We start from the raw sequence: 13,483 nt of genomic DNA, 5'->3' as shown, positions 1-13,483 counted from the left end.
GGATCAACTGCATCAAACAAAATAGTGACACTTTATTTATTTTTAATATAGTGTGCAGATTAAAGTTTTATGATTTGCTGCTCTCTTGTAAATGTATACCTTGGCTCACTCTGCATCTCTCAAGATTCTCTTTCTTGAGTGCAACTACAGAACACAAGTGAAGGAATAGTTAAAATAATTTATGAAATACAATAAAATTTATTTATGAAAGATAATATTAGATAACTCTGTAGGAGCTCTCTGTTTGCTCTAAGTAATTTCATTTTGAGGAATAATTTCTATTTTACTAATGTTTTTTTTTTTCTGCTACAAAAATTGAAAGCAAAAGCACTACATGGTATCTAAATATAATTCTAAGTGTTAAAAAAATTATATGCAAACAAAAGTTTGGTGAATGCTGATGTGATACAAATTCAGTTCATATGTACTTAAACTAAAACTTGTCCAGTTGCTATGTCATGATTAATTTCTGTTTAGCATGCATATTTCTTATGTACTCCAAAATCACTAAAATTAAGTTTGATAACAGTCATTTTGTAAACAGCACCATACAAATGATGAAGAGTACTTTCATGACAGTGTCTTTCCAGTGGAAACAATTAAGCAGTTTGTCTGTCTGTTGCTATCATATTTTGCGAAACTGCTAATGTAAACCTGATTTACACTTTTACACATCGTGATACTGTTAGTGCTACAGATATGCCAGCTCAGCTTTTCATTTAGCATCATGTTCATTTCAGTCATCACATTTCATCTGCATAGCATCTGAACAGCCATTTACTTACTGGTCTCTCCTTTGCCTTCCCATTTTCAAACATAGCAATTCTTTTTTTCCTTTTTCTTTGTATCTCTACCTCTGCAAGAAGAATTTTGTACATCTGAACTTTGATTGTTTTCAAATATATATACTGTCTACATCAAGGCAATGATTTCTTTTTTGAGTGTAATGTTATTTTAATCTAATTAAATATCAGCTTCCAGCAGAGGAAAAGGATAAAAAGAAAAGGAAAGGACAGATAAAAATATAGTACATCATCCAGATTCCCAGTTCAAGAGATAACACTGGGATGCATAATGGAATCAAAGAGTAGCTATTAGAGGCTTGCTCTGTTGTTCACATAACATCTTAATGGAATTCACAAAACTAATGTACATTATGACATTCTTTCTTTGGTTTATTACCTTTTGAAAGAAACGACAGGACTACTTAAAATTAATTTTGCCTTTTAGTTCCAGGTCCACCAGAACATATCAAAGCATTGGCAATGACATCTGATAGCATCATGGTAGCATGGACAAAGCCAGCTGAGCCAAATGGAAATATAGTGAAATACAACGTATACATTAGCACTACACAGCAACATGGAAACAAGGTAAATTTTGCTTATAGGAAGGAAAAGACCATAATTAAAATACTATCAGGTGGAGATGAAAAGTGTGATAGGACTACCAACAATACCGGTCCACAAGCTCACTGAACTTGAAAACCCATGCCGTCCCATTAACCTTCCTTACCCCATGGTTCTCGTTAAGTTCACTATACCTGTCTTTCACTGAACATTGTAATCATTAAAATTTGTGTAATTGGATACTCAATAGGTACAACTTCAAGTAAGGGAGGGGTGTCCAAAATGGGGCAGTCTCCAGGTCATCTTAGAATAAGCACTTCCATTTTTGTGCTGATCTATGGATCTACTTGCAGTCAGTCACATGACCTTTTCCTGTCTAACCATCCAAAAATTCAATTTCCTACCTGTGTTTTTCTCTCTCTTCCAAACATATGATCCTCAAGCTGGTGTGTGCATTTATTAATAACCTACTACCATTTAGTACTTAGACATCTTTTTGAATTTTTCGTTGGATGTTTTTTCTGCATACAATCAAATAATGAAAAACAGTCCAACATCTTACATAAAATATGGAAGTAATTCAAGCAGAGGCCAACTTACAAAGTGTGGCAAAATTATTTCATGCAAGAAATACAAGATTAGATTGGTGGTGTGCAACGGCAGTTGGTAGATAGCATGTAGAGTGGTGTCAACACAATTTAAGGGTTGGAATAGTCATGCATTCAGCACATTAGTTTTTTCACAGCCCTTACTGCTGTAAAGTTTGTGTCTTCAGTTCCGTATCTTTTTTTCACATTTAATTGGTGAAGAATGAATCACAATGAGTATGATACAACTTGGAACTAAACTGCATCAACTTCCAAAAATTCCTTTTTTTTCATTTCTTTACTTCCTCATGTCTTCTCAATGCTAATTTGAAAGTGTGACACAAATATTCAATCTCAGATTCTCTAAAAAGAGAATTTCGTCTGGAATGTCTTAATTGCTCCAATACAACTACCCACTGAAAAGAAGATACAGAAAACATCAAAAAAATTGTACTCTTCACAACCACATAAACATATGATATTTAAGTATAACATGGTACTACACTTTCAATGTCCCTAACATTTGCTTGCTTGTCATATGTAATTTAGATTTAAATTAAGTGTAGTACAGTCAAGTTCCTTCAACTTCATTTTGTCTCTGCATACTAACATAGAAAAGCAAAGATAAGATAAAATAAACACTGTATATGTAGTAACCCATTCATGTGTTCATAAAATTTTACTTGTGCTCTTCATACAGAAAAGTAAACATTCTAGTTACTACAGAAAATAAAACACACATACTGCATAAAAAACTACAAAACATAGACTTGATACTGCCTCAGTATGCTTTGACACAATAACAAGCAACATTAACCTTGACTGCTAAAGCACTTAAACAATAAAACACTGAGCATTTCACTGAGAGACATAATGGCAATGTAATCAGGAACCACTTTAAATTTGACACCAACAGAGACTTATCAGCAGAGTTTGGCTGACAGATTACTTCTACTAAGAGAATAAAAAAAAATTTGTCACTGAGAATGCACAACATGTGTGAAAGTGCCTGGAAGTGATGCTCCTGAACTGAACTGAACTAAATGAAAACCATTTATATTTCAGTCAAAATACTCTTATTCCCATCTTGGTGAAATTATTACTTGATATACTACCATGGCATCAATTTAAACCCACTCCTACTACATCAAACCTGTACTGAGAAGATAATTTGGCTATACTCTACTGCCAAAGAACATGACGAACATAAGAAAATATGGATAAATTAATTTTTTTTTCAACTGTTAGACAAACACTAAGTTCAAACTATTAATGTCAGTTTAGTGTCAATTTATCACACAGGACAGCTGAAGTAGACCTAAAAAAAGAAATCTGAAACTTGCTAAAGCCATGTGGAGGGTAAGCATGTTTTACTCATCTTTTGTCCCACACTGTAACAGCAATTCTGGTGAATGTCAGTAGTATGTTTCATCGACAAACCTGATAATAAAATGAACCTGCAAAAAGTTTGCCTCCAACAAAATAATATATGTGACAAAAAAATTAATAAAAAATATGTTCTAAAGATTTAAATTACTGGTATATCTGGTATGCAATACACTATACACAGATTGGAAGTCTCTTATAAATTATGGCAACAGTGGGTACATTAGCATCTGACTTGTACACAGTGACAGCACTCACATAGATTCATCACTTACTGTTCACTGAAGATTTAACTTTGAAGACAACAAATACGAACAATAGCAATACACACAGTACTATCAACAGAAACACACAAAATAGTTCACAGAACAATAAGACCTTTTTTCAAGTAGGAAAGAGGGGCAGGTTAGAGACAGGGGAGGAGGGGCAGATCACAAAATACATCTAAGAAAAACCATCCTATTATGAAGAAGGAGGGAGGCAAGATGAAGGGAAAGGCATGAGAACTAGTAGGAAGCCAATGAAGAACATTATTAAGCACTGTTCCAGCATCATTTCAGAGAAGATAAAACAGACAGAATGAAAAATGAAGACAGATTAGAAGAATAAAATAAAATAAAAACTGGAAGATTATTGTAAATAAAGAATAACAAATACGAACAAAGAGTGATGGTACAGGGGGAGGGGGGGGGGGGGGGGATTTTACATAAGACACTCTCACCGTGGGGTTCCTGAAGCTGTCATCACATCCCACATATATGAGGTCTGTTCAAACATTTTAATTTCGCATGAATGATGTATTCGAGCGAAATGCAGTTGGCACTCCTGCACATGGCTGTGTTTAATGTGTAACTGCTGGATGTTTCATTGGTGTAGGTCTATTATTTATTGTTCAGTGTTGTACTGAGTAGAACATCATGTCACACAGTTTGAGAATTTCATGATGGCAGCACTAGAGGAGCAACATGTTTGCATCAAATTTTGCTGTAACTCATGAAAACATTTACAGATACACACCAAATGGTGCAGGAAGCCTATGGTGATGAGTGATTAAGCCTTACGGTGTTACAAATGGTTCACACAGTTTAAAAATGACTGTCATTCAGGACACCCTTTGACATCTAGCAATTATGCTCTTATCAGGAACATCAACAAATTGTGGGTGCCAATCAAAGACTGAATGTCAGAGGGACTGCAGAAGAATGTAACATTTCAGGTGTATCCTGACACAGTGTCTTCGAATGTATCATGTTGCCGCCAAGTTGGTCCCACAGCTCACGAGTCAAGACCAAAAAGACCTTCACCTCACAATCTGTGAAGAGCTTTCGGATCACACAAATGAGAACAAGATGTTACTTAAGAGAATCATAACTGGGGATGAGCTGTGGGTCTATGGTTATATTGTTGAGTCCAAGGGTCCATCTTCACAATGGGTTAGGAAAGGCTTCCCAAGACCCAAAAAAGCTTGCCAGGTCAGGTCAAAGCCATGCTGATAGTTTACCTTGATGTTGAAGGATTCATCATGATTTCATGCCACAGGGAAAAATTGTTAATTAATGGTACTATGAGGAGGTGTTTCAACTCCTGCAAGAAAATATGAGAAGAAAACATCCTGAAATGCGGTGAGACAATTCATGGCTTTCACTTCACAGCAACACAACCTCACATTCATCCCTGTTGGTGCATGACTATAGCACAAAACTAAATCACTGCGCTGCCCCATCCTCCATACTCTTCAGCCCCTGTCAACTTTTTTTTTTCCATAGTTGAAAATCCCATTGAAAGAATGAAGATTAGCAATCATAGACAAGATGAAAGAAAATTAACAGATGCTGCTTCATGTGGTCCAGCAATGGGCATACGAAGACTGCTTCCAGAAGTGGGAACGGCCTTGAGAACAGCGTATCAATTGTGGAGGAGGGTATTTCAAAGGAGACAAAGCACATAAGTAAAAGTGTAAAAATTTTGTGGAGGCAGTTCCAGAATTTTTTGAACCAACTTCGTATGTCACTAAGAGCTTCTATCAAGGCTTCCTTGTCTTCTCCTATTTTTCTTTTCCTCATGGCCTCCATTATCCCAACTAACCAGCCAACCTTCAGTCTTCCTCTTCTCCATCTCCCCTGAGGATGATCCATTAAGATCTTCTTTGGCCATCTGTCATCTATCATTCACATTGTATGTCCACACCAGGCTAGCTTCCATTCTTCTGTTCTATATATGATGCTCCCCAAAATATGGGCCACTTCCCTGTATTTTTTACGTGGTCTCACTTAAATATTCTACATGATCTTCTGAGATACCTTAGTCCATTTCTACAACTCTCAGTTTATGTTTGTTACAGTTTTATATTATATTTTTCATCATTTACTTATTAATCTGGAAATCACTGGTAATCAATTTAAATTCTCTGGATTTCGTAAGTAAATGATACAAAAAGGGATAGAATTCATGGTCTCCAGATTGAGAAGTAAATGACAAAAACAAAAGAAGATAAAAGTCTAGCAAACATAAATATGACATGTGATCAAAACAATAATTGTAATTTTGTAATTTTGCATGTTGTGTTAGTCCTATTCACATGATATTTACCTTTTTGTGTTGGTAAACACAACTGAAGACTATCTGTACAGTGTTAGCCTGTATTCATCAGTCAAAGTGGTTGCATGTATTATAGTAGTATCAGAAGTACTTTATTTGGTATAAAGATGGACTAGAAAATTTGGTGTTACATTTTGCTATAATTAGGAAATAGAGCTCAGAAAAGTTTTAGAATAATGAAAATGATAGACTGCTACTCACCATATACAAGAGATGTTGAGTAGCAGACAGGCACAGTGGAAAGACTGCTAAACATGTGAGCTTTCAGTCAAAACGTAGTCTTATAATGTAAAAAACACACATTCACACAAGCACAATCCACACACTCATGACCACTGTCTCCAGTCACTGAGGCCAGACTGTGAGTAATTGCACCTGATGAAAAAAGCAATTGAGGTGATGGGGGTAAGGAGGAGCTGGGCCTGGAAGGGGGATGGATAGTGGATTATAGGTGAGGGAGGGTGCAGTGCTGCTAATGTGAGCAGCAACAACATTGTGATGACAGAGTATGGCTACTAGGTGCATTTGGAAGGTTTGAGGGATGGAAGGCTGGTAGGGACTGGGGGAAGAAGCAGAAACATAGAGAGGAGAGGGGAGAGAGAGAGAGAGAGAGAGAGAGAGAGAGACTAGTTGGTACATTGGTGGAATAGAAGGCTGTGTCATTCTGGAGTGGGAGTGAGGAAGGGAATACATGGGTGAAAACGGCAGTGTGGATTGGTTGGCTGGTTAGTTATGTGTTCCATGGATCATTTTGCACACCAGATCACAATGATGTGGAACAAGCCAATTAACATTTACTCACAAATTAATTTGTGCATTTGATTATATCCACTACCTTTTACACATTACAGTAATATAAATTATTCTACAGTATAGGAGTTGTCGAGGAGAAACTTTCTCAGTTTGTTTTCAAATTTTACTTTGCTGTCTGTCAGACATTTTATATCACTGGGTAAGTGATCAAAACTTTTTGTTGCAGCATTTTGCACCCTGTTTTGTGCTAAACACAATCTTAATGTGGAGTAATGAATGTCATTTTCCATTCTGGGCAGTTGGGTTGGGTTGTATCCGGGAGGAGACCAAACAGTGAGGTTATCGGTCTCATCGGATTAGGGAAGGATGGGGAAGGAAGTTAGCCATGGCCTTTCAAAGGAACCATCCTGGTATTTGCCTGGAACGACTTAGGGAAGTCACAGGAAACCTAAATCAGGATGGCCAGACACAGGATTGAACCATCATCCTTCCCTTCTGGTATTGTAATTACATATGTCATTGTTTCTTTTGAGCTGTAGTGGATTATTTACAACAAACTTCATGAGGAAATAAATATACTGTGAAGCTGTAGTCAGAAAGCACAACTCCTTAAATAGACGTCTACAAGATTATCTTGGGTGGCCGGTGCATATTATTCTTACAGCATGTTTTTGCACAATGAAGACTTTCTTTCATAAAGATGAGTTACCCCAAAACATTATTCCCCATGTCTTTATTTAATGAAGATATGCAAAATATGTCAACTTACTTATTTGTCTCTCTCCAAGATTATCAATGAATCTAAGTGCAAATATGGTTGAACTAAGCAATTTTAGGAGTTCCAAAATTTGATTTTTCCAATTTAAATTCTCATCAATATGATCACCTAAGAATTTTGAAGTTTCCATCCTATTTATTATTTCTTCAACATGTGATTCACTTATTGGTGTGTCTTGTTATCTTCATAGACAATCCTGCCTTTATAGGTGGAGTTGAACAGAAATAACAGTCATCTGTTTGATTTGTAGATTCCTGCCAATCCATAGCCACAGCAAAAGCCATAGATCGTTTCTTATTTTTCAGCCATTCTCGCAGCATAACTGAACATGCATTGAACATGCATTGCAACATGTATGTGGAGCCCAAGACTTATCCTGGTCCCCTACTTTCATACCAAAATAACGCTGAAAGGAAATCTTCACAAGTGGTGTCAGATTGTGTTTCTGTGAAGAAAATGTTGTTTCACCACAAATGTAACAAAAATTATTCATATTATTTACATATTTTCATGGCACTGTTACAAATTTTACACTACAAAAGCACTCTCAAACCAGAAATTCTGTTTTAATCACAACACAAACTATATGAAACTCAGTCACAGCAACAATATCTATGTTTGTGACTTACAAACAGCTTAAGAGCATTTGTGTTTTATCATTGGACAGGTGCGCCAACTCTGAAAACAAAATTTCCCCCAAACTGAAAAAAAATGAAATGTCACTTTATCTCCAGAGCAAGAGCTAATATGTCATTTTTATGGATTTTTTAATTCAGCAGATGGAAATAAATAAGGATTAACTATTTTTGAACCCAAAACATTTGCATTGTTGCCCAGTGTTATGGAAGCAAAACCACAGAAAAATCAAGACACATTCATATGATTTGTTGACCTGGAAAAAAATTCAACAATGTGAAATGATGCAGGACATTCAAAATTCTGAGAGAAATAGGATTAAGCTGTAAGGAGAGATGGATAGTACACAAGAGCCAAGGGAAATAATAAGAATGGACAACCAAGAACAAGATGCTCAGATTAACAAGGGTGCAAGACAGGGATGTAGTCTTTCACCCCTACTGTTCAATTTGTACATGGAAGAAGCAATGATAGAAATCAAAGAAAGGTTCAGGACTGGAATTAAAATTCAAGGTGACAGGATACCAATGATACAATGTGCTGATGGTGCTGCTGACCTGAGTGAAAGTGAAGAACATGATCTGCTGAATAGAAAGCACAGTCTAATGAGTACAGAATATGGATTGAGACTAAAGCAAAGAAAGATGGAAGTAATGAGAAGTAGTAGAAATACCATACTATACTGTCATGTGACTAGGGCGGGTAGACCGTTCACCGGGTGCACGCCTTTCAATTTGATGCCACTTTGTCGGCTTGTGCATCGATGGGGATGAAAGGATAATGATTAGGACAACACAACACACAGTCCTTGAGCAGAGAAAATCTCCAACCCAGCCAGAAATCGAACCCAGGCCCTTAGGATTGACATTCTGTCACACTGACCGCTAAGCTACTAGGGGCAGACAGTAGTAGAAATGAGAATAGCAAGAAACTTAACATCAGGATTGACAGTCATGAAGTAGATGATGTTAAGGAATTCTACTATGTAGGCAGCAAAATAAACACTGATGAACAGAGAAAGGAGGACATCAAAACAGAGTAGTATTGGCAAAATGGGGATTCCTGGCCAAGAGAAATACACAAGTATCAAACATAAGTCTTAATTTGAGGAAGAAATTTCTGAGAATGTATGTTTGGAACACAGCATTGTATGTCAGTGAAACACGGACTGTGGGAAAACCGGAGATGAAGTGAATCAAAGTATTTGAGATGTGGTGCAACAGACAAATGTTGAAAATTAGGTGAACTGATAAGGTAATGAATGAGCAGGTTCTGTGCAGAGTTGGCAAGGAAACAAATATGTGGAAAACACTGATGAGGAGAAGGGACACGATAGTAGGACATCTATTAAGATGTCAGGGAATGATTTCCTTGTTACTAGAGGGAGCTGTAGAGGGTAAAAACTGTAGAGAAAGACAGAGACTGGAATACATGCAGCAAATAATTGAGGACATAGGTTGCAAGTGCTACTCTGAGATGAAGAGGTTGGCACAGAAGAGGAATTTGTGGTGGGTTGCATAAAACCAGTCAGGAGACTGATGACTCACAAAAAAATGAGGGATATTAATGACATTTTGAGAGTAGTAGCTACACTATTCAGGGGTTAGAGGAGAAGACTGCCCAGTGTCTCTGGGTGAAGCCTGCAGGATAAGTGCAGGACAGAAACCTTGGAAGAGTTTATTGATATAGATACTGAGAGATTTGGTATTAGAGAACTTACATTAAGGCTCCAGGGATGATAGCATTTCATCTGGAAGTGGGGTGGCAGTTGTTAAAGTAAAACTTCACACCCAGGTACCAACCCATTAACAAGAAGACAATCAAATGATTTTTTCTTCGTGGGAACCACAGTCATGGAGAACTTTTTGAAAAAAGTTTCTGCCATTTGACTCTAATACTCATTTACTTCATACAATCATTAATTCAGCTTTATAATCATTCTCAAGTGCAAGTTCAATTGAAAATTAATAAAGCATACAAATCACACAGTACTAGGTTTAATTTGAGAAACAAAAAGTTGTTATATATTTGAGAAATTCACTTACATCTCACAAAATGCCTGACTTGCTTAAATGACATGTCATCATCAAAATAATGTATATCTGGTATTATAAACCAGTCTTCATATTACAGAACATGAGTACATATCAAAGATATATAATATGGCTGTCATTTTGCACTGTGAATGATGTTAATATACTGTACAGCATACTTGACAGTTCTGACAGCCAATATGCACTATACAAGAACTGATGTTAACATTTGTCATAACAGCACAGATTGTTACAACACCACACCACTATGTAAACCATATGACCTTTGTATTGCCAAAGGCATTACTGGGAGAGATAAATAGGACTATTTATTTGGCTAAGTATTTAATGTAACCTTATAATACATGATCATAACAGCCTCTTTAAGTGATACAATGCAGTACTCCATTCTCAGTACATAAATATGTCCATTGTTAAATGTACAACAAAACATGATTCCTAGCATAACTGCATAGATGCAATATTACAAGATGATAATCCACTGATTCTTGATGACTATAAAAGGAAGGATACACATGTGGCTATATGCAAGAGACATGTGAAAAGAAGGTAACACCACAAAACCCAAAAAACCACTCACATGCAAAATCCTTAGCCAGAGCACGCTCAGTGACATTCCCTACACATTCCCATAACATAACAGTGCGTATAATATCTACCTAAAACACAACTGTACATTAGGAGGAGGGTGAAGGGAGGAATGAAGAAGGTGGTGGATGGCAATTGAGGGGTAGGGGGGGGGGGACTCTATAAACAAAAGATGGTACAGTTGTAAGCTGTATTATGTACTTAACCATATACTGCAGTATTACATGAATATCCATTATTTTGTTCCAGTGCAGTCTTACTAATTACAGAACATGAAGATCCAATGACGTGTACATAATATGTTCTATACACATTTCTAAAGTAGTAATCTTTGATATATTTCTCATTTCATTACCTGCAAAATGAAGATATAGGTATGTCACTTTAAATATGTGTATAGAACCTAATGTATGTGTTCCTCTGTCCCCTACACCTCTGCTCCAACTCCCTCTTCCCCTCTACACTGTTCTTCACCTTCCCTATAATTCCCCCCCCCCCCCCCCATTGTCATCCAGCATCTTCTTCAGTCCTCCCTTCACCCTCCTCCTACTATGTTGGACTTTAGGTAGTACGTTAAAGACACTTTTGTTTTGTGAGTGTGTAAGGAATATTATTGATCATGCTCTGGTCCAGGAATTTGCAGGTGTGTGGGTTTGTGGGTTGACTGCATTTCACATGACTCTTGCATACTGCCTTTTATGTAAGTCACCAGGAATCAGTGGATCATTGTTTTATAATATTACATCTATGTCATTATTTTAGGGATCAAGTTTTATTGTGCATCTAGAAAATGGCATATTTCCACACTGATAATTAAGTACTGCATTGCAGCACTATAAAAATCTGTTATGAGCAAGTATTACAAGGAGTATTATAAGGATACGTTAAACACTTAGCCAAATAAATACTCATGTTTCCCTCTCCTGGTAATGCTTTTGGCAAACCAAAGAGCATGTTGCTCACACAGTGGTGCCACTTCATAACAATATTTGCCATTATTTTGAGAAATGTTAACATTGGTTCTTGTATAAGACATATTGTCTTTTAAATGTGCTGTATAGTTAGTTAATGTTATCCTCTGTGCAAAATGTCAGTCATATCATGTATCTTTATGTGTTCTCATATCCTGTAATACAACAACTGGTTTATAACACCAGATATGCATTATATATTAAAGACAAAGATTCCAAGACTTACCAAGCGGGAAAGTGCCAGTAGATAGGCACAATGAATAAAACACACACACAGAATTTCGAGGTTTCGCAACCGGCGGCTGCTTCATCAGGAAAGAGGGAAGGAAAAGGAAAGATGAAAGGATGTGGGTTTTAAGGGAGAGGGTAAGGAGTCATTCCAATCCCAGGAGCGGGAAGACTTACCTTAGGGAGAAAAAGGATACGTATATACTCGTGCACACACACACACACACACACACACACACACACACACACACACACACACACACACACACACACACACATATCCATCCATACATACACAGACACAAGCAGACATATTTAAAGGCCTTTAAATATGAAATATTTACAGATATGCATTATGTTTCACAATTGATATTACATACATCTAGAAGTTGAAGACAGGACTCAGTAAATCAAGTTTTACACAGGGATCCATGCCAAGAAACAGTCTGTTTCCATATTACAAGGAAAAAAAGATGTCCAGATTTCACTCCTATGTGTTATGATATTACAGCAGCTGTTCAATACAATGACCATCAAGTTCAATGCACACAGTGTATCTGTGCAATAAGTTCGCATAAACTCTGTTCAACATGTGTGGCATATGGTAATCACTTCTGTCATAGCCATGATCTTGCAATCACATATTCCTCTGACTGGACAGGTGTCTCATAAACAAGATTCTTCATGTAGCCTCACAAGAAAAAGTCCAAAGGGGTTAAATCTGGGGATCTTAGTGGCCAAGCATGTGAACCAACTGGACCGAACTACTTGTCCCCATAAATTATGTTCAGATGTTTTCAAACATAAACTGCAAAATGTACTGCCATGCCGTCTTGCTGGAACCACAATTCCTGCGAAATGTTCAATGGCACATCTTAAAAAAGCCCCATCAGCACTTGTTGCAGGAGTATCAAGTACCTGGCACCTGTTAGGTGGGGATGTACAAGCCAATCACGTGACCATCACAGATACCTGCCCAGATCTGATGCTGAAGGTGTCCTGAAATCTTCATGAACTCGTAGCTTTGGAGAATGTGGCTATTTTGAGCATCAAAGCATTTTCCCTGTTGAAATGTGCTTTGTCAGTGAACAAAATTTGCCTTGAAAACTAAGGAAAATCCATGGAGTGGTGAATAAACCAAGTACAGAAATTGACACATGGCAAAAATCTGCTGGAAGCCTGGTGTGTACCTTCTGAGGGTGATATGGGCGGAGTTACTGTTGATGCATAGCATGCCAACAGACAAGTGAGACACATGCAAGTCACTTGCAATGGCTCGAGTTCTTGTCCCATGGGTTCTCTTCAAATTGATGAAGCACTTCATCTTCCAATATGACAGTACACCTCCTTCTTGGAGCACCACTATTTGCTCTACTGCTTGCGAATTTCTCACTTTCCTGTTGTTTTATACTGCCAAACATGAGTTGCAATGGCATCACATGATTTGGAAAATTCTCATGGTACAGACGTTGAGCTTCTCTTCCATTATAGCGAGCTTCACCACACACTAATAATATATCAGTGTTCTCGGCAAATTTGAACTCAGGCATCCTGT

At 37.2% G+C, this 13,483-nt stretch overlaps 1 protein-coding gene across 1 annotated transcript in view; it reads left to right on the top strand.

Moving 5' to 3' along the window:
• The window catches only part of LOC126271931 (Down syndrome cell adhesion molecule-like protein Dscam2), a 1,166,847-nt gene that overhangs the window by 1,024,736 nt on the left and 128,628 nt on the right, over positions 1-13,483 (top strand). Inside the window, exon 21 of the mRNA XM_049974347.1 lies at positions 1,231-1,373. Within this exon, the coding sequence (XP_049830304.1) occupies positions 1,231-1,373 (143 nt within the window). The remainder of the gene's footprint in view (positions 1-1,230; positions 1,374-13,483) is intronic.

This window comes from Schistocerca gregaria, chromosome 5 (genome assembly GCF_023897955.1).
Source record: "Schistocerca gregaria isolate iqSchGreg1 chromosome 5, iqSchGreg1.2, whole genome shotgun sequence".
Classification (NCBI taxonomy): Eukaryota; Metazoa; Arthropoda; class Insecta; order Orthoptera; family Acrididae; genus Schistocerca; species Schistocerca gregaria.
This window is presented reverse-complemented; position numbering and strand designations above follow the sequence as displayed.